This window comes from Amaranthus tricolor, chromosome 10 (genome assembly GCF_026212465.1).
Source record: "Amaranthus tricolor cultivar Red isolate AtriRed21 chromosome 10, ASM2621246v1, whole genome shotgun sequence".
Lineage (NCBI taxonomy): Eukaryota > Viridiplantae > Streptophyta > Magnoliopsida > Caryophyllales > Amaranthaceae > Amaranthus > Amaranthus tricolor.
The window spans coordinates 23,208,476-23,236,220 of NC_080056.1; the positions used below are offsets into that span (position 1 = coordinate 23,208,476).

At 34.9% G+C, this 27,745-nt stretch overlaps 1 protein-coding gene across 1 annotated transcript; it reads right to left on the bottom strand.

The window, feature by feature from the left end:
• Nucleotides 1-17,942: 17,942 nt before the first annotated feature.
• LOC130824979 (uncharacterized) lies at nt 17,943-18,506 on the bottom strand. Its single transcript, XM_057690004.1, has one exon. The coding sequence runs from the start codon at nt 18,504-18,506 to the stop codon at nt 17,943-17,945; it is 564 nt and encodes a 187-aa protein (XP_057545987.1).
• Between the last annotated feature and the right edge of the window lie 9,239 nt (nt 18,507-27,745).

The following is a 27,745-nucleotide window of genomic DNA, read 5'->3' on the forward strand; positions in this document are numbered from 1 at the left end:
AATTACACATACATTAATCTGATAATTACAACAAAGCCCAAGAAATTCAAAGAACAAGCCATAAATTGAAATCAACCAGAAACAAGAACAACAAATTCAAACAAAACGAAAGGCAAACCGAAAATCAGTACCTGCTGTCGTGGGTTCAAAGGCGGTTGAAGGGTAGCTTGGCGGCAGCACCGGCTGAAAAGCAGCAGTTCCTCCGATGTGCAGGCGGCGGCAGTGGCTTACCTCCGGTGTGCGGCTGTGTGCGGGATTAGGGCTTGTGAGGAATCGGGTTTGTGAGGGAGGGAATGGACGCTGGATAATCGAACTGGTCTGGCAGCACCGGCTGAAAAGCAGCTGTTCCTCCGATGTGCAGGCGGCGGTAGTGGCTTACCTCCGGTGTGCGGCGGTGTGCGGGATTAGGGCTTTTGAGGAATCGGGTTTGTGAGGGAGGGCGCTGGATAATGTGGAATGGGCGAAGGAGGAAGGGTACGTAATTTGTGAGGGAATGGGTGAGTTTTGAGAAGGAAAATAAAAAAAAAATTATTAGTATATGGTCTTTTGCAACGACTTTATTGTATCCGTATTTTTAAATATTTTTTGCAACAACATATACTGTTACGAATTATTTATTTAATTTTAACAACAACAATGTTTGTTGCAAAAAATTGGGTTACATGGGGAAACTACAAAAAAGGGTGGGAAAATTTTATTTTTTTTTGGCAACGACTATTTAGCAACAACAATGGATTTTGCAACAACTTATATTTTTCGCAACGAAAAAAATTTAGTCGTTGCTAAAACTTGTTGCTAAAAACAAGTTTTCTTGTAGTGTAGCCATACATGCCAAGCAAGTATTTTACATTGTAGACCCGTCTGATAAAAAATGGTCTATTGTTGTACCAGGAAAAAGACGTATCCATGGTATAGGTTATGTTGAGGATGAGGAAGAATATGAAGCTTTTGAAGACTCCCCGCCCTTTATCAATCCAAAATCAGTGGATCAAGATGATGTAGATGTTGGTTATATGCGTGTAGATCACACGGAAGAAATATATATTTGAATTAAGTGATTCACAAGGTATGAATTTTAAGCTTTTTAAAACTTTTTTGGTACTTTCGCGCATAAGGTAGCTCAAACTTGGTTTGTTTTGCATGAAACTTGGCATACAATACTATTTTGTATATATTATTGTGTTGAAGTGGTTAGAATTGTAAATCATAGTCATATTCTTAATGTTACTTGGTAAGTTGCGATTTTAAGGTTTTTTAAGCTTTTTTGGCACTTTCGCGCATAAAGTAGCTCAAACTTGGTTTGTTTTGCATGAAACTTGGCACACAACACTATTTGGTATATATTATTGTGTGGAAGTGGTTAGAATTGTAAATTATAGTTATATTCTTAATGATACTTGGTAATTGCGATTTTAAGGTTTTTTTAGCGTTTTTGGCACTTTCGCGCATAAAGTAGCATAAACTTAGTTTGTTTTGCATGAAACTTGGCACAAAACATTATTTTGTATATATTATTTTGTTGAAGTGGTTAGAATTGTAAATCATATTCATATTCTTAATGTTACTTGGTAAGTTGCGATTTTAAGGTTTTTTATGCTCTTTTGGCACTTTCGCACATAAAGTAGCTCATACTTGGTTTGTTTTGCATGAAACTTGGCACACAACACTATTTGGTATATATTGGTGTGTTGAAGTGGTTATAATTGTAAATTATAGTTATATTCTTAATGATACTTGGTAAGTTGCGATTTTAAGGTTTTTTTAAGAGTTTTTGGCACTTTCGCGCATAAAGTAGCTTAAACTTGGTTTGTTTTGCATGAAACTTGGCACAAAACATTATTTTGTATATATTATTGTGTTGAAGTGGTTAGAATTGTAAATCATATTCATATTCTTAATGTTACTTGGTAAGTTGCGATTTTAAGGTTTTTTAAGCTTTTTTGGAACTTTCGCGCATAAAGTAGCTCAAACTTGGTTTGTTTTGCATGAAACTTTGCACACAACACTATTTTGTTATAATTGAATTTACGTTCCTATGTTCTAAATATTTCTATTCATACTCTTTCAGGTACTGATATACAATGGATCTTTTCAGAGACGAAATTGTCCCCGAGATTGAGACCTCGGATAATGAGCATCATTGTTATAATACTGAAGAGGACCAAATTGTTAGAGACGTGCGTATGGCTGAAGACGCTCCACCACTTAACAATGATTATGACACTGAAGACGCCCTACCAACGGATGCTCTCATTTCCACTAAGAAAAGAAAAGGGCGAGGTCCTACGAAAAACCTCAAAGTCACAAAACCCATGCATTTAGAATACAATGCATTGGGTCAACCCTGTGGAAAATGGCGTAGGCAATATGGAAAAAAGTGGGCCTATAATCCGCAAGATTTCCATATTGTACGCATAGAACGAGGTTCCAGAGGGTTTGAAGAACTCTTTATGGAATGATACTGTGGTAAGTAACGTTACTATTTTTATTCAGTTAGTTTCATTTTAATATTAATTTAATTGACACTACTAAATATAACTTTTTTTTTGTAGAATCGTTTTCACATCGAGAGCGATAAGGAGAAGAAGAATGTGTTTCTTTCAGTTGTTGCTGAAAGATTTAGAGATTTCAAATCAAAGCTAGTAACTGGCTGGATCACGAAGAAGCGTGCCCATACGACCAAAAAGCTCAAAACGGGAAACGACGGTGGAAACGAAGGTGGAGAGCAAGCACCTTCGAAGATGCCCTAAGAAATATGGGGTCACATATCAAAGAAGGAATGGGAGGCTTTTGTTGCCAAAAGAACAACTCCCATTGAAGTTGTAAGTATTCCAAATTATATTGTAACTTTTAATTTGAATTTACTTCTTTTGATTCAATCATTAAAATAATATATGACATTTGAATTCTATTGATTAATTAGGAAAAGTGTGGTAAAGCTTCTGAATCAGCAAGCAAAAGAAAGTTTTTTCCACTAGTGGTTTGGGCCAAAAAACGTACGATAAGGTCCCAAAAGAGTGGGTGGATGCTGGTTTATACCCCTATCAAAGTCCAACCACGCCCTCATCTACGACTACCTCCGCATCCGTGAATAGTCCTGTTGGAGATCGGGTGCGGGATTGGTATTGCAGACTTCATTCCCCAGATGCAAGTGGTAAATTTACCTTTACTGATCCAGGAACGAAGAAGGTTGTTGATGCTGTGCTGAGTTTTGAAATTATTAAGTATATTCTTGATTTGTTTTGTATTTTATGGCTTTGATTTAGTTATACTAATTGTTATATATGTCACTTTTTATTTGAACAAATAGGCTGGAAGGAAAAAGAAGCTACAGGGGAGTTCACCCCAAGAGGCAACGTTGATGCTTTGCATATGGTCTTAGGGAAAGACCATAGAGGACGGGTAGTTGGAAAAAGAAGTATCCGCGTGGGGTTAAAGAAGGCATTCGGCAAAGAGTGTGTTGCTACTCGATCCCGAACGATGCCACCTGATGAAGTAGCAACCCTCCGAGCAGAAATTACGGAGCACGTTCTCGCCAAAGTGGCACTCGTGTTGCAGAAGATGGGAGCACCCACTGTTGATTTGGCAAACTTGATTATCAAGGATCAGCAAAGTCAACATGGGGATCCTAACGCTTCGGTCGAGCCAACACCCGAGCCCATTATCTCCGTAGCACCCCAGCCCATTACTACCCCTGAAGGGCAAAATCTGACATCGGAGACCATGAACTCCGTTGCTCAAAATCCAGAGCCAACTCCCGAGCCAGTGGTACAGGTACATAGTTTTTAAATTGCAATGTGTTTTAATATTTTATTATAATGCTTATTATATAAAACGACACAATTTTCAGGAGGCGACTCCTTGTTCTCTTTTGTTGCCTCAATTAGGTGTTGCTAGTGATGGCAACTTAACTGAGGTTGCATATGGTGTGGCACAGCCAACCAAAGAGGGCCAAACAATGCATTCGATGCCTGTTACAAGTGGCCACATCAGTGTGACCGTGGAAACTATTCTAAAGGGGTTTAAAGATTTCTCACTCCCGGTTCCAATGCCAGAATGGAGCCTTGAGAAACTATCAGACACCCTAGGTAGTTTCGTCACATGGCCATATGCTTGGGTCCGATTCACTACCATGGTAATAATCATTTGTACCTTATTTATTTTTATTTTTTTAATTTCATGCTTACACTAATTTAATTGTATAAATTGAAATAACAAAAGAGTCCAAAGGGCTATACGAGAGAGATCAGTTCCTCATCAAAGGTGTCGACAGGGTCAAAGTCGACGGCAATCACTCAATTTTGACTGATGCGGAGCTAAAAGATTTCTCTAAAGATTGCAAATGGCTGCACACTCGTGCATCTCGCTTTCGTGAGGAGGACCCAATCGTTCAAACCCTGCAGAAGGAATAATTCTGCTTTGTTGAGAGCCCATTTGTAATTATTGGTCCTAGTGACATTGGGCAATTTTTGAGAGGAGAAATGTTGAATGTTGCTCTTATCCATGTCTATATGAGGTGATGTTCATTATCTTACAATTTAGGAATTATTGTTTAATTGTTTTAATAACCGAATTACTGACAAAGTTTTCTTATTCGTGAGTTTAGTGCGGCTTACGAGGAGCTAAATTCTTGAGAACCTCCAATAAAAATTGGATGGTTTTGTCCTGAGTCGATTTCGGGTACTAAAAGCAAAAATGATCCAGATGACGTCAAATCATACATTAAGACTGCTTTGAATAATTCCCTTGCATCTACACACATGTTCATTCTAGCTCCATATGTGGAAGAGTAAGTTTTATTTTTGAAATTGAACTTATCTTTTGATTTTGAAGTTCGCATAATCTCTAATTTGTTGATTTTAAATTTGCGTTTATAGTTTGCATTGGATACTTTTGGTCATATGTCCTTTAACGAACACTGTGCACGTCTTCGACTCATTATAAAAACCTCAAAGCCCGCCTCGCAACACAAAATTCAAAGCCTTGTTGAATGCGTACGTAATTTTACAAATTTTACCAATTTCATTTAATTAATTGTTACATATATATATATATATATATATATATATATATATATATATATATATATATATATATATACATATATATATATATATATACATATATATATATATATATACATATATATATATATATATATACATATATATATATATATATATACATATATATATATATATATACATATATATATATATATATACATATATATATATATATATATATATATATATATATATATATATATATATATATATACATACACATATATAAATAGTATTACATTAATATTATTACATGCATTGGTATATAAATAGTTATACTTTTCCCATTCGTTTCAGCACAATGAAGAAAGTGCGTGGATAAATGGGATCTATATCCAGAGCCACATTTCCGAAATGGACAACAGTAAAGGTACACAACACTATTCGATTTTATGGAATTTTATGCTTTTTTTGGACTTTTGCGCATAAAGTAGCTCAAACTTTGGTTTGTTTTGCACGAAACATTGCACACAAGACTATTTGGTATATATTATTGTGTTGAAGTGGTTAGAATTGAAAATCATAGTCATATGCTAGAAATTACGTGATAAGTTGCGATTTATGGGTTTATAAGCTTTTTTCGCACTTTCGTGCATAAAGTAGCTCAACCTTGGTATCTTTTGCACGAAACTTGGCACACAACAGTATTTGGTATATATTATTGTGTTGAAGTGGTTAGAATTGAAAATCATAGTCATATGCTAGAAATTACGTGTTAAGTTGCGATTTTATGGGTTATTAAGCTTTTTTGGCACTTTTGCACATAAAGTACATCAAGCTTGTTTTGTTTTGCACAAAACTTGGCACACAAGACTATTTGGTTTATATTATTGTGTTGAAGTGGTTAGAATTGAAACTCATAGTCATATGCTAGAAATTACGTGTTAAGTTGCGATTTTATGGGTTTTAAAGCTTTTTTGGCACTTTCACGCAGAAAGTAGCTCAAACTTGGTTTGTTTTCCATAAAACTTGGCACACAACACTATTTGGTATATATTATTGTGTTGAAGTGGTTAGAATTGAAAATCATAGTGATATGATAGAAATTATGTGCTAAGTTGCTATTTTATGGGTTTCTAATCTTTTTGGGCACTATCGCGCATAAAGTAGCCCAAACTTGGTTTGTTTTGCAAAAAACTTGGCACACAACACTCTTTGGTATATATTATTGTGTTGAAGTGGTTAGAATTGTAAATCATAGTCATATTCTTAATATTACTTGGTGAGTTGCGATTTTTTGGGTTTTTTAGAGTTTTTGGCACTTTCGCGAATAAAGTAGCTCAAAACTTGGTTTGTTTTGCACGAAACTTAGCACACAGCACGATTTGGTATATATTTGTGTTAAATGGTTAGAATTGAAAATCATAATCATATGCTAGAAATTACGTGTTAAGTTGCGATTTTATGGGTTTTTAAGTGGTTTTGTCACTTTCGCGCATAAAGTAGTTCAAACTTGGTTACTTTTGCACGAAACTTGGCACACAACACTATTTGGTATATATTATTGTGTTGAAGTGGTTAGAATTTTAAATCATAGTCGTATGGTAGAATTTACGTGTTAAGTTGCGATTTTATGGGTTTTTAAGGTTTTTTAGCACTTTCGCGCATAAAGTATCTCAAACATGGTTTGTTTTGCACGAAACTTGGCACACAATACTATTTGGTATATATTATTATGTTGAAGTTGTTAAAATTGAAAATCATAGTCATATGCTGGAAATTACGTGCTAAGTTGCGATTTTCTTGGTTTTTAAGGTTTTTTGGCACAAACATCTATTTTCTCTTAGTGCTTTCGACAAGCTTATAATTCCGTTGATTGCAGCTACTACACTCTCAAATACATGGACGATATCTTACAATCCGTGAAGGAGGTTGGAGTTGAAAACATAGATGCCGTAAGTATTTGTTACGTTCTTAAATTATAATATATATTATATATTTACTATTATTGGTAAAAGCTAATGTTTATGTATCTTTTAATTATATGTTATATTATAGGTTTTATACGACATTCCAAGGGAAATATGCCCTTTGAGAAATACGAAAATATGCGAATTGAAAGACAAGATTGCTGCGTATCTTGCTAATTTTTGTTCTTTGTAAATAATGTAATTAGTTTAGATTTAGGACTTTAATTTGTATATGTATATATTATTATATTATACATACGATCGAGAGTTTACAAAGAGATTATTGGTGATTACTGGTGTTAATTGGTGATTATCATTGGATTATTGGATTAATAATTGTTTATTAAATTGTACATTACTGGATTATTTATTAGTATTAAACGAAAAAATCAAAAAAAAAAATAATATAAATGTTGCGGGCCTCCCTAAAACCGCAGCATATAGTTTATGACTATATGATGCGGTTTTAGGGAGGCACGCAGCATATAGTCTTACACTATATGCTATGGTTTTGTGGTGGCCCGCAGATTATGGTTAACTTTTTTGCTGCGGTTTTTAACCGCAACATTTAAAATAGGCCATCTGGTGCTATCACTAATGCTAGGGGATAATAGCGCAACATAATATGGCCAAAAAACCGCAGCAAATGAGGTTTTTTTCATTAGTGGTATTTTTAATGTTAGGTTACCCTAATTTGCATGGATGCTCTTTTTCCATGACATACACCCAATTTTTTACGTAGTGTTATTTAAAATGTCAACTGAACTTTTTTTCTTAACATTCATTCATATATATATATATATACTAAATAGAGTATTTCTTATACCTCATCTTCGCTTTCATTGTTACATCATTCTTCAATTCTTTCATCTAGTAAAGCAAGTATAGACAGAGATAAGTTATACAATTGAGCCATTAGTAACTCCAAGGTAATTATTTTTTTATTTGATTTTGTTTAAGTGAAATTACTATGAGTTATATCCATTTTCTTGCATGTATAAAAAAATTTATTCTTTTAATAATTGTCTTACAATTTTATTTTTTATTAAAAAAGTCAAAAGAAAGAACTTTTAGCTAAAACGAATAAAGTAAAATTTATTTCACCATTAAAACATAGTAGTACAAATTTCACAATTGGATTCTACTCGATGAGTGAGACGATGATGATGCTCTAAAGACCAATAATAACATAATGGAAATTTTGTTTTGTAAAGGGAAAAATGAAGCTTACTGCTGAGTACTCCGGCAATGTAGTGATGGACAATAATACTTCTTATCCGGGCTTTTACATGGTTGAACATGAACCAGTTATAGCCAATAAGATATTTGAAGTTATTCACAAAAACGCTCATTCTAGTTTTGCGGATTGTTTTCCTCCGGTTTGTAGCTGGGAAAAAATATGTTTTAGCTCACCGCATATCTGGAACAACCTTAGCCACGTGGATGTTCAATAATCGCTCTAGCTTGGTGTATCTTGATTATAATGGAATCCCTATTCAAATGACCGATATGTTAAAATTAATTATCCTGTAAGTATACTTTTTGTAAACTCACTTTTTCAAATGATTTACTTCATTTTTTATTATATTATTAACATTTTATCAATAACATATGTAGAGATTTGGGGTTTATGGTCGTGCATGGTTATTCCTCTGGAATCAAGTTATTTTTGGACAAGAATAGCATCTATATAAGCAAGGATAAGCCTTATCGTGTGTTAGCGGTTGCAGAATCAATTATACAAGGTAAGTGCGTTGGTGTAACTCATTAACCTCACTTTTTTATTTAATTAAGTGTTGTAATCCATTTATTAAATATGTAATTTATTTCTGGATGTGTAGATGGTGGAAAGAAGACTTGGACGGATTTGAGAAGCTTACTGAATCAAATTTGGATAGATTATCAACTCATCAACAATGATGAAACTAAGATGATAACTCACACTTTAACAGAAAATTTTGTTATGGGGTAAACTTGGGTAAACTTTGATACTTCGTACAAAGTATTATTTTTCAAAGTTCATTGTATCATTCCTATTTAATTTACTCCTTTTGATGTGAAAACAAGTGAATTATCATTTTAAAAACTAGGCCGTGCCCATAGTGTAAATTGATTTTTATTAAAAAAAAAATTAAAGATATTAGTCTTTAGCTCTTTAATAGGGAAATTCTGTCGTAATATTTAATTAAAAAAATCTCGGATTCTCTTTCCTCCTCTTCTTTTTCTCTTTCTTCCGCCTCTTTTTGGATTCTCTTTCCTATTCTTTCCTCTTATTTTTGCTTTTCCCCTTTCTCTTTCCTCCTCTTTCTACTGTTTCTCTTTCTCTTTCCTTCTCTTCATCTCTCCTTCTCCTCCTCGATCTTCCTCTACGCCCCTCCTCTACTGCCTTCTCTTCCTCCACGCCCCTTCTCTTTCCTCACTTATCTTCCTTTTGCAATGTTTTCCAGCCGGTGGTGTGGTGTGGAGGTGTGACGGCGATGTTTTCTCTTCCTCACAAACCCTAATGGTTTTATTGGTCAAATTCGACCATGAAAATTCTAGATCTAGGCTTTTCATGGTCAAATTTGGCCTATTTAAACCAAATTCAAGCATTTAATGCCAATTTCGGTTACTAATGTATGTTTTTCGAATCTTTATTTTTTTTTTTTCGGTTATTACTGTGGTGGATGTGGATGTAGTGACTGGTTCCGTGTTCGGTGGATGTGGTGGCTAGTGCTGCGTTTGGTGGATGTGGTGGTTGGTGCGTTTTTTGATTTTTTTAATCGTGGTGGGTTATCAATCATAGAATTCATGAATACAAGACCTAAGAGGTTTATTTTCGAGATTCGTTTGAGGATTAAACACGAAAAATAACTAATAAACACAATTAACAAGGAATTCATGCAATAAAAACAAACGCTAGGGGTTCCGGGGTTCCAAACATGGTTGACATATCAAAATAATGATAGAAATCAAGCTTAACTTGCTAAGGAATATAAAATTCCACCTAAACAATTCATTCTCATGCAATTGTTCAAGCAAATAGATAATCGAGATCTAATACCTATATTAAATCACTCTCGTGCATACAAAATAGGCAACAATTCAAATAAGGGAATTAAAAGTGCAGTCAACAATCTCAAGCAATTAATAGCACAAATCATCAATTCAACACATAGTAATCAATCATTCATCATCATCTAGTCAACATTAATCCATGCTCTTTACCTCCTTCACCTATCTAGAAATCTAGCCTAGAGAAGGGAAGAGAACCCATTGAGACAAAGCTAGAATAAACAACTAACAATACAAATATAAACATCATTCATTAACAAGGATGAACAAAACAGAGCAACAAAACTAACCATAAACTAAGAAAACAATCAAAATAGAAAGCAACAAAAAAAATAAGAGATATAAGGGTAGTAGATTACTAATTGAAAACGTGGATTGAAATAACTTGAAGTTCAACAATGGAGGAAATAAAGCAAAACCCAAACTTTCTCTCTCTACAACTACTCCTAAACAAGAGAGAGAAAATCCTAATGTAAACCTAATCTTAATTAGAGAAGAGAGATAAATGTAAAAAACTTCCTTAAGGAAGTCTAAGAAGTCCTCCATTTATATTACAAGAAGAGAAAGAAGTAAATCCGGATTTTTAGACCCTCTATGCGCACCCACTCCCTTCTTTTGTTGGGTTTCATAGTGACCCACACTACACGAAATGAAACCCGCCAAGACCCGCCCACATAATAAACGCAATTAACAAGCAAAACATAATTAAAAGCATAATAAAGAATAAAAGATTATACCTTTGATGCGTGCTTCGCTCAACTATGAGCTCTTACTTGAACCTCGACAACACGAGGTCTCCAACGGGATCATAACCTCGAACTCGACCCGAGCGTCCTATGTTTCGAAGGTTAGTCGAGACCCGGACAAATAAAACTATTAGTTTTATGAATTAAGGTTTACTCAAATCAAGAGTTGCCTTTTAATTCCACTTAAGGTTGTTCTTTCCCAAATACCCAAAACTTTGGTATTTATAGGGAAATGAACCCTTGATCTTCATTTCCCAACCAATGTGGGAGAATGAATAATTTTGATAACTAATTTAATTCCAATATAATTTTATAATTAAATCAATCACAATGCAACAAGTGTCAAGGGGAGAGAGAGAGAATTAGGTGAGGATTATGAACCTTTTGGGGGACCATTGCCTTGCTCCCCAAGGCATGCTCCAAGCCTTTGGTCCCCACTCACCTAAAACCGCCTCAAGCAATGGGGTGAGCTGGCTACTTGCTTTACTGGCCAGCTAGCAAAGCTAGCCCAGCTAACAGTCCAAGCACTGCCAGCTAGCCCAGCCAGCCAGCATCGCCGCATCACCCCAGCCAGCATGTGCGTGTTGCGCTAGGCGGTGCTCGTGCTGCTGTTGCGTGTTATCGCTGGGCGCTGCTGCCCAGCCCCTCCACGCACACACTCACATAGCAATCACACTCATAGCCCTTCGCACTCCTAGTTGCATGCACATGCACAGGCCCTCTCGCATAGCAAGCACAGCCAAGCTAGCATACGCATAGCCCAGGCAGTGCACTCACGCACGATAGGCCTAACATGCGTGCTGCTAGCAAGCCACGCATGCTGGGCTTGGGGCTAAGGGATGGTTCATATGCTCACGCACTGAGCGAGGCTAATGCTACTTGTTAGCTTCATGTTCTTGGTGCGGCCATGCGAAGGCACGTACGCAAGCACACAACTATGCGAATGCTCGGTGCTGCATTGCGAGGCTGCTGGGCGATGGTGCACATACACACGCACACACACATCTGCCTAGCACTGCGAATGTGCTGTGCGTGGTGCTAGGGCTGCGATGGCACCTAAGCATGATGCTTGGGCCGCGATGGCGCCTAGGCATCATGCTAGGGCTTGCGATGGCGCCTAGGCATCATGCAACGCCTAGTACACCACAGTGTGCCTAGCACACACATGGTGCGCCCGGGCTTGGGATGAGCCAGCCTAGCCTAGCTACGGCTATGCTCGTACCCTAGGCTCATTAAATCCTTCGGATTAATTCGTCGTCTCGGATTGGTTGATCGATTGGGTTCGACCCAAAGGGTTTAGTTAAGATTAAGCTGTAATATTAATTATACCTTCATATTACTGATCAGAAGTGGCCTCCACCTATGCATTCCGATCACTTGACCTTACTGAAGAATTAGCTCTATAATAATTCTGAACCCTTTATCAGAATAATACATTTGTTGGAAGGACATCATTCCTTTCATCTTTACCGCGCCCGCGGCATGGCCTGGAAAAGCCTCTACGAGCCGTCTCCAAGGCATCTCCATATTTTCCAAAGGCTGGGAAAAAAGAGGGCCGCGCCCGCGGCACCATTAGCCTTGGCCGCGGTGGCTTGGGCCACGCCCGTGATGGCTGCGTCGCCTAGCAATGTGTTGCAGATTCAAACGGCCATAACTTCTGGTCTAGGAGGCTACTTGGGGCGTGAAACCTACTGTTGGGAAGGTCTCTAAGTCTAGTTTCTAAAGCAATTTAAATCGCCTCAATCCAATTTGTAGATCAAAAGTTATGGCTGAAGGAGTGAATAAGACTCGATTTAAGGCCTTTTACGAACTTCAAGCTTTCTTGCCTCAAGCTTCTTAGCTTCAAGCTTCTTCTATTAAAATTCCTTGCCTTCTCTCGGGTTATAAGCATCAAAGAAAGCCCCAATAGACCGAGAGAGAAAAGGGTGAAAAAATACATAGGGAAACACGTAAATCTGCTAGAAGTCGAGCAAAATGCATATTATTCACAACTTAGGCCTAAAACCATAATCTAAGACAAAGATAACTAAAACAAGACTAAATGTACTAGATATAACAATAAACACCGAAATAGACCTAAAACTAAGGGAGGAAAATGCTCTAAAATGTGTCATTAATGATACTTACCAGCCCCCAAGAGAGGTGGCTGCTGAAGGTATTACAAGCTTTAATCCCTTGCCCTATCCTTATAGATTCAAATTCAATCATCAATCGACCAGTACGTCTGAAAGCAGCCGGTTAGTAGGCCGAATTTACAACATCTATTTACAAAGGGTTGAATGTGCAGATGTACCCCAAAGGCCGGATCTTCAACAGCTGGCCAAGAATATGCTGAGGCTCATCTCCCTCGAGGACAGGGAGTCTGTTAGTGGAGTCGGCACCCTCAATCTAGATTCCATTCATGCTCTCCTATCAGAGGTACTTTATTTATTTTTTTATTTTTTGCACAACTGTTTGAGTCGCCTGGTACTGATATTTTCCCTTCTTAGTCGGATGCAGTCTATGCTGCAAGTGCACGGTCTTAGAAAACCAATCAGCTAGAAGACCAAAGAGGAAGAAGCTGCGAATGCTCGGTCCACCTCTTCTATAGAAAAGACCAAAGAGGAAGGAGTCTGATTAATTGACAATTCTTACTGGTTGTGCCGGTTAACTATTTTTTTTCGACCATGAGGCACACTAAGTTTAAGAACCATTCGGCCATTAGGCCGGTTTTGCCAATTTGCACTTCCTTTGAATTTTTGCATCTCATAGATTTTAGCTAAGTATAACTTGCTTTTTTTTATGAAGATTTTCAATTTTTTACTATACCGGCTATTTCCCCTAGGCGGCTGTGCGCCTGGTTTTCAAAGGTAAATTGATTGACTTGGAAATTTTTGATACTTTAAAGAGTATGACCGAGTTTCAAGTTAATCAATCACTAAGTTGATTGCCCCAAACCAGGCGGAAAAAGTCGGCCATTGCACAGATGGATAAGTGTTCAATATTATTAGATAGTTCTAAGACGAACAATGCTTAGCTGCTATGTTTTTTTTGACTTAGCTTATTTTATTATTTGGAAATTGGTCGTTTGTATTATACCTTGGCTATAACAGGAGTTAAATGGGATATCCAACCAAGATAGTGGCCGCTTGTTATATTACAAGTGGCAGCTTTTAGTTATCATGGTTTTCTTAACCTAAGTGAGAATAATGGCCGAATACCGGCTAGTGTCATGAGACATGTAGTTTTGTTCATACCATTTAGGTTCCCTTTTAGGCTGTTCAGATCAAACGACTATGAGTTAGCCCTTTTTAGGTTAATTAGTCTTTGTCGCTTGTTTTTGGGTTTATAGAGCAATGTGCCACCCAAATGGGAGATGCTCTCTGCAATGAGTTGTGGGAAAGGGTGATAGAGAGGAGAATTAGATAGGAAACGGTGATTAGAGAGAACGAATTAGGTTTTATGCCAGGAAGGTCAACAATGGAGGCAATTCATGTTTTGAGGAGAATGATGGAGAAATATAGGGACCGAAAGAAGGATTTACATATGGTGTTTATTGACTTGGAGAAAGCGTATGATAGCATACCATGAAGTGTCATCTGGGATAGCCTGAAAGCTAAAGTTATTTCCCCAATGTACATTGAGGCTATACGGGATATGTACGACAGAGTGTCAACTAACATCCAAACATGGGTGGGGATAACAAAGCCTTTCCCGGTTAAAGTTGGGCTACATCAGAGATGGGCTCTAAGCCCGTTTATTTTTACTGTCATTAATCATTATGGAAGAGATTTCACAATCTATTTGGGAGATAGTACCGTGGTGCATGCTTTTCGTGGACGACATAGTGCTGTTAACAGAAACTAGAGAGGAGGTTAGTAATAAATTGGATGAGTAGAGGGAAGCTTTAGAAGGTAAAGAGTTGCGCATTAGTCGTACAAAGACGGAGTATCTGCGATGTGACTTTAGTGGGATAGCACCAGTAGGTGAACCAGAGGTTCCCATTGCAGAAGCAGTTGTTAAATGTATGACCAAGTACAAATATTTGGGATCGATCATTCAAAGGGATGGAGAGATTGACGGAGATGTAAACCATTGCATACAAGTGGGTTGGATCAAGTGGCGTGCAGCCACCGCGGTGCTATGTGATAGGAAATACCCAAGCAGGCTAAAAGGAAAATTCTACCGGACGACTATTAGGCCTGCTCTTCTACATGGGACCGAATGCTGGCCTGTTAAGAAGATTTTTGAACACAAGATGGAAGTTATATAAATGCGTATGCTAAGGTGGATGTGTGGGCACACGTTGATGGACTGAATTAGGAACCAAGAGTTTAAAGACAAACTAGGAGTAGCCCCCTATTTCTGGAAAAATTTGCGAAAATAGATTAAGATGGTTTGGACATGTGCAGAGAAAGACTCTCGCCGCCCCTGTGAGGAGAGTAGAAAGCATTATAGTGGAGGGTAAGAGTAGCCAAGGAAGACCCAGGAGAATTTGGGATAAGCAGATAAAACTTGACTTGCGAGAGCACAACCTCTCCGAAGGCCTGACAAGGGATAGGGGTAGCTGGAGGCGTCATATCCAGGTTTTAGATTATTGATGTCCTCGTTGACTTTTGCCATCCTGCTCCTTTCACTTCGTTATTAGTTTATTAGTTTTATTATTTGTTTATCCCCTTTTGTTAGTTTATTAGTTTATTAGTTTTTTTCCCCTTGTACCTACGTCATCGTATCTTCCTCAAGCCGAGGGACTCCTTTGGCCGCGCTCTCCTCTATGGGTATGAGTTGCCACCGTCTTTCCCTCCCCAGACCCTATCCATAGTTTTTTCTATGTGCGGGATATACTGGGTCGGATGATGATGATGATGATGACTAGAATATGATATTTTTCACCAACTTTCTAAACATGTTCAAATATTACTAATTAAAATACTAAAAATACTTTTAGCATAAACATACTTAAATAATCTTAAATATAAATTCATTAAACTAACATCTCACTTAAAGATACTCATCATATTTGATACTTTGCATATAATGTAAAAATTCCACATAAAGAGTAGGGTAAGAAGTTATACCATACTAACACCAAGGAGTAGTAGTACTAAGTACTAATAAGCAAATATGATCCTCCAAGCTAATTAAATACTCCAAGTTACATGCTCCAAACGTGATGTTATTCTAAGCTCCCAAAATAATTATCCAACTCTAAAATGATGATCTTCTAGGTACCAAAAATAATTATCCAACCCAAAAATGCTAGGAAAATAATTATTTATACTCCTTCTTCTTGAATTTCATTAACTATATAAAAAAAAATTGGGAATTTAGTACTTGAAATTATAAAGTGAATTTAGGAGGAAAATGGAAGAAAAATTATGGGCCATGAAATTGTAGATGTATACGTAGAAGAGTGGGAAATGGATGAGTTTTACTTCAAATTTCCAATGTAGAACCCTTAGGTAAAAGCTAGTATATATGGAAGGTATTTAAGGGAAAAATCTTAAAGAATTTGGATGAAACATAAAAAAAAAAAAAAAAAAAAAAAAAAAAGCATGCTCCAAATCTAAGTCCATATAGTAAGTATACTATTTTAAAATATTATGGTAGGTTTTGACCAAATAAGTTTAAGTATTTAAAAATTAGTTTTGGTATTAAACTAGCTTAAAAACTTATTTAAATTTATTATTAAAAATATAATAATTTAGAATAGTTTAATAAAAGTGTTAAAGTCATCAAAATAGTTGTTAACGAAATTATTTAAGAAATAAGAATTTTAAATTTAAAGTTTTAGTAAACTGTAAACTAATTAACGATTTTGAAATTTCGTAATATAATTAAAGTAATAATCAAAACTTTTGGGCTCATAAAAAGAATCATATTCAAAAATCATAAAAAAAATTTAAAGTTTCATATTCAGATTAGTTTAAGAAATCGGACAAGTATCGGGAATTCAAAGGAATTAAATAAGTTAAGAACTTGAAAATCGAATCGGGAATTAAACATGAAATTTAATCAAGAAATAAAAATATGAATAGTTGAAATATAAAATTTTAAGGATTAGATAAAGTTGGAGTTTAATAATCAAGAATTAGAAATTAAATTAAATGAATTAAGAATGAATCATAAATTATTAAGATTTGGAATTTCGAGTCTGTTACAACTCTTCCTACCTTAAGATAGTTTCGTCCCGAAACTAGATCTTACGAAAAAGGTTAATGTATCGCTCTCTCATGTATGTGTCCTTTTCCCAAGCAGCAAGCTTCCTCGACTCTGTGGTTTGACCAGATAACCTTAACCAATAGAAGCCTTGATCATTGGCCATTAAGGTAGTTGTAGAGTCGGGTCAATCGGCCCACTTGAGTCCGAACCGCGTCCACTTTGACTTGCCCTCTTTGTCGTCATGTTGTATGTGGGTCTTCAAAAAAATTATGTTCAAAACGTAACCAAATTGGTATAATAATGTAGAGTATGAAGAGAGGAGTAAAAGTATGTAAAATTTTTTAATTTTGGGTCCAGCGAAATTAAAATCACTAGGCTCGACCCTAGTCAGGCGGGTTCTCGCCCAGTCGGGTGAATTTTGACACTTTTTCGTTTTTATTCTCTAACCTGGTCGGGCAGCTTCTCGCCTGGTTGGTTGAATTTTGCTCGTAAACAGAGTTCCTCTCGCGCTCGGTCCGACTTGCTACAGCACTATGATTCCAATTTTCTTTTCTGCTTTTCTTCAAAATTTGGCTAACTCTTTTTCTCCAACTTGTACAAAATACTCTAAAACACATTAAGTTCCCTCTCTCTTCTTCTCAAGAAAAACAAAAATAAGGGAAAAATTATACTAAAAAGCAAGAAAAATACGGGTTGCCTCCCGCAAAACGCTTTTTTATCTAGGTCCCGCACAACCCTCTTACCATATGTCGATCAAAATGAGATGGAATCGTTTAGGTGAAGTAACTCAACTACACCACTCAAATCTCCTTCATGGTATAATTTCATTCTTTAGCCATTCACCTTATCACCCTCTTTGAATTCTCTCGAAAGGATCATCTTATCATGTCATTTCTTGGTCTTCAATTTCTTCATATTTTTATTTGATTGGGAAAATGCCGCCCGATCGGGTGGGATTTTCACTTCGGGCTTGATTTTTGCAACTTGCTCATTTTTCTCCATCTGTTCATCTTCAAACCCAAGCCCTACACAGTTTTTCCTGTGGAAGATGCAACAAGAGACACAGGCTCCAAGGGGTCTCTAACGAGAGCTTGGGGCTTATTAGAAATATTATTTACATCAACCACACCAATACTAAAGCACTTTTCCTCTAACATGGGGCTTTTAGGGAAATTATTTAATTTAAAAGTAATATTGTCATCCCCTACACATAATGTAAGTTTGTCACTTTTCACATCTATTATTGCCCCTGCAGTATGAAGGAATGGTGTACCCAAAATAATCGAAATTTGCAAATCTTCCTTCATATCAAGAATAACAAAGTCAACAGGCATATAAAATTTACCTACCCTAACAGGAACATCCTCTAAAACACCTAAAGGGTATTTAACGGAACGATCGGCCATTTGTAGAGTAATATTGGTAGCTTTATTAATAATCAGATTACCAATGTGACAAGGAATAGAAAAGCTACTCGGATTTTTTAGTTTAGGTGGAGATTTATTCTGTAATATAGCACTACATTCTTCAGTAAAATCAACTGTCTCTACCTCACTAATAGATCTCTTTTTGGTCAAGATTTCTTTCATAATTTAGAATATGCAGGAATTGAGTAATTAATTTTGTGAAAGTAAGTGTTACCTGCAAAATCTTGACAACCTCCAGAAACTTACTAAACTGCTTATCTAACTTACTCTTAAGATGTTTATTTGGGAATGGAAGTTTGATAATTGGTTTCACACATCTCCACCCTTGCCTTGAGTTGTAACTTTCTTAATTTCGATTTGTACCCTGCAATGTGTCATCATAAATGTTAGTTTTACTGTAGGGACCTGCAGGGCTAGTAACAACAATATTCGGTCTAATGAAATCGGGGTTAGCAATTTTTGTAATGATAGGTTCATGATCTTTGGGCAAAGAAGTCCCATCGTATTTTGAACCACTTCTCAGAGTAATTGCATTCACGTGATCTGTAGGTTGCACTGGCCGCGATGGTAGGGCTCCCTGCTGGCAAGTTTGTAGAGAAGAGGAAAATTGCGTAATTTGATTATCCATGATCTTATTATGTGCTAGGATCGGGTCAGTTTTCGCATTTCTTATTTGCATCTGTTTTTACATATTAACTAACATTGTTTTGATTTCTGATAAGCCAGAGTCAGAAGGAGTAACAGCTTGTTGTGGTCTCTGATGTGGAGGTTGGTAGTACCTGTGCTGTGGTTGTTGTACCTATGGTGGGGGTTTAAGCACATTCTTACCATTGTACGACATACTTTTGTTATTCTTCAACCCTGCATTGTAGGCATTAGTGTATGGACTAGTTTGCTTATAAGTCTAAAGAGCATTAATCTTCTCAAGCGAACTGATACATTCCTGCGCCCAATGACCTAAAAGACAACAATTTTCACAAATTATTGTAAAGTTAGTACCAATAGCAGAAACATTAACAACGGAAGATAAATTAGAATTATTAATATTGTCTAGTATCTAGCTAATAGCATTTAATTGTGCTTACAAAAAGGATATAGAATCGACTTGGTGTTTTCCCTTATTTGCAAATCCTCTGGGATTCCCATATTGGGAATTATGAATAGCCATCTCTTCAACAACATTGCTTGCTATATTCACATCCAAATTCATAAACCTTCTGTTAGCTGCAGAGTCCAAAATCATTCTTGAATTATATCCAAGCCCGTTGTAGAACGCTTGCATTATCTGCCATTGTGCTGGCCCATGATAGGGGCATTCTCGCTGCAATCCTTAAATCTCTCCCAAGCTTCGTATAAAGATTCATCTACTTCTTGGGAAAAATTTTGGATCGAACTCCTTAACAAAGTTGTCCTCTCTACAGGGTAGTATTTATTATAAAAATTCAAACAAGTGTTCCCATTTAGTAATACCAAGTGCAGCTCTGTTCAATCCATTGTAGCACAATTTAGCTTTACCACATAAAAAGAAGGGAAAAAGAATCTCCCTAATTTGGTCCTTTGTGACCCCAGCTTGTTTGGTAGTGTTGCAATATTGGCAAAAATCTAAGATGTCAAGATTTGGATCTTCCCCCTTAGCTCCGCTGAATTGCGTCCTTTCGATCATAGTAATAAACTGGGGTTTAATCTCGAATTGTGCTCCCTCGAGATTTGGTGTAGGAGCAAGGTGTGCAAAATTTGCCAGGGACGACTGCGAATAATCGCTCAGCTTGCAATGTGGTTGAGCCATCACTGATTCTGGTGTTGAAGAAACTTCTGTGTCACTAGAGTCAGATGAGGGTTCCAAAGGTGTATTATCCTTGGGAGTAGCTAGTACCTGTCTAGAAAGGTTCTTCTGTCTATGAAAAGAACGTTCGATTTTAGGATCAAACGGAATGTAACCTGATCTAGAACTCTAGGGCATAAACACAGAACAAAACAAACAGAAATGCGAAACTGTCCTAAAGAACTTGCGTTCTCTTAGACGAGATAGGGCAAGGGCCACTTCTTCTATATGCCTCGCTCGGCTGAGTGTGCCTCAGGACGAGGGCTTACCTGGTCGGGCGAGCTCTCAGGCAAGCATGGACTTCTCAATTAGGCTATTTTCTTAGCCCAATCCGAATTCCTCTTAGGTCTTGAAACATGGTCCATTGCCTCGAACTCTTCTTCTTCACCGAGCCCTTAATCACCGATTTGATTGTTCCAACACGGCCTTGGGCTTCGGAATGTGGTCATAATAATGCGTTCCTACTCCAATGCTCGTAGTGGCTCAAATAAGTCCGGGAAAATGCTCCAAATCCGCAATTTCCTATAAAACAATACCACAACTACGAAAACACTAGAAAACGATATTAGTAATAAAAGTGGCTCTAGAGAGCCAATAATACTCCTAAATATGACAAGGGACGAGGGTAAATCTCTATATAAAGTGAACATATCAGTTGTAAAAATAAAAATATATTTTTTTTGTAGTGTTAAAAACATTTTTGGTCTTTTTGTGACGTTAAAAATCAAAATTTCCTAAATATAAATATGATAAACATATACTTCCTCTAAATTTTATTACTTGCTCCATTTCTCTATGCGAGAAGTTTTAGGTGAAATAGTAAAAAGTAATAAAATATGATGGAACTGCTGTTAGTTGAAGAATTAAAAAAAAAATCTAAAAAAGCAAAAAGCCAGTATTTGTAGGGAGGAGAAAGAATATTAAAAATATTAAAATATGGTATGATGGGACCAATAGTGGTGAGGGAATTAGTAAATACTGTTAAGAGTTTTGAAAAAAAGAAAATAGAGCAAGTAATGAAATAAGGGTACATAAAAAATTGGAGAAAGTAATTAAATACGAAGGGAATGATAGAATTGTTGGACCATGGCCTAATAATGACCATTTAGTAAGAAAAAGTTATGAACACGAAAAAATGATCATCTAGTAATAAAAAATTAATACATACAAAAACGAACATTTAATAATAAACAGTGAACACGTAATAGAGACTGAAAAATTTAGTGTAATTAAAATGAACATTATGATACAATCATTGAACAACCAGATCATACCTAATAAAATGAACATTTGATAAAAATATATCAACACAATAAATTAAAATGAATATCTAGTATAAAAAAAATTAACACCGAAAAATTTGAAAAGCAAAAAAAAAATTAAAATTTAGTACATTAAAAATGAACTTGATTTTTGTATATTCATATAGGTTTAACTCATTGTTTATAATTATTTAAAAAAAGATTAAATAAATCACAAAAATATGATTATTTAATTTTTCTTATGTACTATATATTTAAAATCATTTTTAGTGTACTAAACTATTTTGTGGCCCGGGCAATGCCAAAGATTCTATTTAAATACAAAATAAAAAAGTTACCGTAAATTTAAATAACATTTTGAAACATTACCTTACATTTATTAAAAAAAATTAAAGAATGGAAAAAAAATTGTGGGAATAGAATGAGAGATAATGTAATTGTATACTTGTAAATATTACTCTGTTTAATTGTTTGACTTGTATTGAATCAAGAAAATTAGCATCCAAGGAATCAACAATTATTAGTATATATGTGATTAATTTCTTACAAATTAAATTGTAGTTTATTGTGCAATTACTTAGAAGATAATTCTATCGAAAAATTAGGTACGAAAGCTACACATATAAAGAGTTTTAGAATGATGACACGTAAGAGTCACACATAGCGTTGATATGGTGCCAAATCATATCGAGAGAGTGGTGAAGCGGCGACAACATGCTGTCCCATTGTGTTTTAATAATACTAGTAGTTCTATCGCGCGATAATCCAATGTTATTTTTGTTAATGTAATTATTATTAGCTTAATTAGATGTAATTAATTATAAATTGTTTTTGTTGTTGATTTAATATTCACCAAGTATATCTATCATCATTATTGATTAGCGATATTTAATTGGGAAAAACATGTAGAATCGTAGGGAGTTCAAAGATTAAGAAATTTATTAGTAATGTTTAATACTCATAAGAGACTAAGGCATGTCACTTATTTCATAATAACACGAGCTTTTGGATAACGCCATAAAACAATGTAATTTCATTTGTCTCACTATTTTTTAACATATTTGATGTACCTATATAGTATTGTAATTACAATTTACATAAATATGCTTTCCTTAACTTCTTTAGATAAAGACGTATATTTTCATCTTGTATACATTCATATACCGTATTGGACTTTTGAAGGCTCAAAGCTTCCAAATTCTTACAATAAACATCATACTTAAAAAACAAACTCTTACATCCAAGAAAAAGGAATGAGTGTCTTTGCTCGATCAATGTGTTTGATATATAAAAATTGTGCTTTGATTAATGTGTCTTTTTGCTTCAATTGAACAAAGTGTAAGCTTATCAATAAAGGTCATCTCAAACTCTTTGATGTGATATTTTAAGGCATTATCTCATGGAAGTGACTTGCATCAACTCAATTAGATCTAAATGGCTAGCCTTCTTAGCCAATTTCATGGTGTGCTTGAGGATATGTTGCACATTGAGACCATTCCTTAATAGAGGTATTGGATTGGCAATACTCTACAACCAAATGAATTAAATTAAGAAGAAAATATTTTTAAACACACACCCAGCATAAAAAAGAACCTCTTAAGAAGGAAAAACGGTAAAAAATATCATTTCCGATGAAAAATTAAAGTTAGAAAAAAAAACCCTATAAGCAAAGATCGAAGAATGAAGATCAAAAGCAAGAAGAGACCCTTGTATTATAATAGGGAAGTAAAGCAAGGTGCACAAATTTTAATTTGTTTTGTTGAACGTACTATCAACACCACTAAATTTAGTAATTTAGCGAGCCTTCTAATTAAATCTCTAAAAATGTCCAGTATTCCAAGCTAAAAAATCAACTAATAATCAACATCTTAGTTGTATTTTATCCGATAAACGATAAATTCCAAGAATTTTCTTAACCGAGAGAGAGAGATAGAGAGAGAAAGAGAGTTTTCATTGTTGTAATTTCTTTAGTATGTATTATAATAATGAGCTCAGTGTATAACAAAGTAGTTAACACAACTAAGTTAGTTAAAAAAACATCAAACATACTGTATGTTTTCAATATTTTATTTAATTTCACTATATATTAGCTAAGTCAAATATTTTTGTATAATATTTATTTTGAGTAAAATTCATGAATGACCACCAAAATTAGAGAAAAATGAACTTTAGGGATTTTTCCAGCCTCATAATTGTCAGTGTAAATTTAAGGGGATGTTCAGCGAGAGTGACATGCATATCAGAGAGGTAAACATACATTTTCCTATCTTTTTCTCTCTCTCTCTCTCTCTCACATTCCCCTAACCCCTCTTATATCCCCTCTCTCTTCCTTTAACTTGTCTTTTATGATCTAACTAATTTAGAGTATTATGGTCTAAATATTAATAAGTCTAGTCCTTAGACCCCTTCTACCTCTCTCACTCCTAATATGGAATATAAATTTGAAAAAGGCTTTTCTTTTTATCCCAAACTCAATTACTAACTAAGAATGGTCTTTAAAATACTCTCCATCTCTTAGTTGCTAGTCTCTTCCTTGAATCATCTTTCCCTCACTCGTTTCTTCGATTCTTCTCTCCTTTATTCTTCAAAATTTATGGTAAAATCTCGTCTAATTTGTTCTCCTATTTCCCCTTCCCTCTTTCCTTCTCATTTTTCTTTTATCAAGATGAATGTGAATTTTAAAGTAATTGCTTATATATTCGTCTTATACACTAATATAATCTCTTCTTTCTCTTTTTGCATCAAGTCCACTCTCTCTACATTGCATTCCCTTCCCTTACCAATCTCCTTGCCAACTTTAGAACTTCTCACTTGGTGTTCAATCGTTTTACAAATTTCATAAAGTTGGTTCCCATCTAACCTCTGTGCCTTTGCCCACACTCACTCTACCACTGCTCTCTGATGGCTTTGCATATTTCATAATATAATCTCTTACTTTATATAATAATCTCTAAGTGCTAGTCTTCTGACCCTTGCCTAGCATCATCCCCCACTTTCTTCCTTACATTCATTTTCTCCTAACTTCTCTACCATAATTTCTTGTGATTGTGAGTGTCTTCTCTCCCATAATTGGTATTTTAAATACTTGAATGGTATTTAAGAAAGAAAAATGATATTTTAAATATATTTTACTGTAAATTTTTTACTTTAAAATAAACCCAACTAGATGTATAGTGCATAACAGCTATTGTAATACCCCGTATTTTTATACAAATTTTAATTTAAATAAGTATTTCTTAAAATACTTAAATAATTCGAAATGAATTATTTAGGGTTTTCATTAACTTAAAAAGAATGATTTTAATTAAAAGTATATTTTTAATTATTTAAAAATATTGAAAATATTAGTATTTCATTATTTGAAAATATTGGGGCATATTATTTTATCGAAAGATAATTTTTAAAGTCAATGTATTAAGGAAAGTCAAAATATAAGTTTGAGCAGGAAAGAGATTATTAAGGGTAGTAAAAGAATTTTAAGTAGGAGGGATTTTTAGAGGGGATATAAATACCCATCATAAGCGTAAGGTGAAGTGCACCTAATAGTAAACTCTCTCTTTCTCCTCTTATTTTCTTTTCTCCTTAATTTTCCCTTCCCCATAATTTTAATTATTTTAATGTTTTAATCACCACACAACCGCACATCGGCCGACCACCACCACCAACCTTCGCCGGCGGTAGCAGCCACCAGGAGGCGCGACGATAACAGCCTAAGTGGTTGCGTGCGCCAGTGGTAGTTCTTTTAAAAAAAATTAATATTATTCTTTTTGTTTTAATTAAATCTACCTTAAATCTAATTATTGTTTTTGGGTTTTGTGATGATTTTAGGATGTTTAATAATGAGTGTTTCATTTATAAATTTTCAGATTTAGTTTTTAGTTAAAGAGCCCCAAATTGTAAACCTAGTTTTCTAAATTAATGAGTATTGATGGAGTTGGATTGTGGGTAATTTAAACTATTGAAATTAATGTGTTTAAACATAATTACAACAATTTTTTCGTGGTTCAATAAAGCTGGAATTTTTATATAAAGGTTATAATTAGGTTTCTTGAAAAGGATTTTTAATTACCCATTAATTGGGAATAAAAATAAGGGTTTTCAATAAAATTTCAGATTATTTTAGAGGGTTTATCGTGATTCAAAGTGTGTATATATTGCTGGAAATTTGTGTGAAAGAGGTATTAATACTTCTTTATAATTTTGGTTTGTAGGAGACTTCTAAGTGCGTGATTTTATTTAGTCGTGGCGATTTTGAGATCATATTCAAGGTACGTTCGCGTACTTGGAAATGTTTAAGTGTATAGAAGCATGCTAGGATTTGTTTAATTAATTCCAAGTAGTATCATGATATGTGTTGGATGGAATTTGTTAATTGGATTGATGTTGGTGAATGATTTGTGATGTGTGAAATATCTATTGGCATGTCGGATATGAACCACACTTTTATTATTGGCATGTTAGAGAGTATGTTTAATTAAACTAAATGCTTAATTTGGTTTGGAACATAAAAAGGGAATTTTATGATGGTTCACGTAATATTTATTGATGCTATAAGCATGAGGAAAGAGCTATTAAAGTGTCTTAGTACACAGGAAAAAATTATATTGCGGTGCCTATGTGCACTTAAGGAGTTCTTAACATCGAAGGATAGGATTTGCAGTGCCTTTATGCACTTAAGGTGTTAATTAACATCGAGGTAAATAAAAAAGGATTCCACACTTAATTTAAGTGGTCACTAAATATTCAAGAATTAAATTGGGTTGTTTGATTGCTTGAATGAATTGTAATGTTTTGTTGTGTTGTATTTGAAAGAGATTACGCACCAAAACTCTTGGAATGTATATACCTTGAGTATGAACATATGGGGGGAGTTATGGGGTTTTATATTTAACCATGACTTCTACTGGGTGTACAGGACGCTATATTTTCCTTTTTATTATTTATTATACGCACGTCACTACAAGTTATTTTTAGCAACAAAAAAAGTTGTTGCTAAAAACCTGATTTCGTTGCTAAAAATGATTTTTGCAACAAATTTCATTGTTGCGGGTACAGCCGTAGCTAAAGCTTTTAGCAACGACTATGCTGGTTGCAAAAGGTATCTGTTTTTTGCAACGAGTTCTATTGTTGCAAAATAAGTATCGTTGCAATTCCTTCCAAAGTTTTTAGCAACAAAAAAGCTCGTTGCCAAATTTTCTGTATTTTTAGCTACAACTGTTTTCGTTGTTAAATATCTGTTTTTCACAACAATTCAAGTTGTTGCAATACATGATAGTGAATTTTTTGCAACAACTTTACTGTAGGGAAAACAATTAAGTAAAATTTGTTATTAATGTTTTTAGCAACAACTATTACCGTTGCAAAAAACATACACATTTTTCGCAACGACTTTGTTATCTTCCGAAACAACCTACAATCTATATATAAACTAGAATATAAAAATAATAAATAATTTATAACCAACTAAACTAATATCACCGATTATCATTATATATTAATTCGTATCTCAAAATATCACACGTCCCAAATATTATCGTGTGTCAAAAATATACGTAATTCATATACATGTAACGGATAACCAATTTTCCAAAATAATTCTCCTACCATATACAAGTTTTCATTCAAAAATTTACAAGTGAAAGGCACTTTGAAAAAGTCCAAAAATTTACAAGTGCACATATAGCTACTTCATAACCCAAAACATCGCGCATCAAAAATGCTTGTAACTATCACCAACATTGTCATTGACTACAAAAAATTTCCAACGAAGATATGTTTGCCTACACCAAATAATTTTGTTAGTAATTAAGAATCAAATGAGCCCCAATATTGAGTACTTTATAGAGAAAGCATTAGCATGATATTCACAATCAAACCATCCCTACACTTTTTGTTGAGACATAATAAACAAAGCATTTAGCATGATATTCACTAACAAAAGCATTACGTGTATAGGGAAAGCATTTAGAATTTAGCATCAAATTCACAATCAAACCATCACAATTCCAACTCAAACATAGCGTGAAGCATATGCCAAAGACCAGAACCCATGACAAAAAAATCCAACATAAGCAGCAATACTTCTAATTGGACTAAAATGCCAACGAGCTAATGCCATTGTAACTAAAACACAATATAATAAAATAGGTTTGTCTTACCAATACATCTTCTGATTCAGGAAATGATAAATTTCCAGTCGTATGCTTAGTTCTCTTGTCAGAATTCCGATTTTTAGAGTTCCTCTCACTTATGACCTGTATGATGATTACAAAAGTTGATGCCAATCAAGTTCTTGCTATTATTGGTAATTCCTAAAT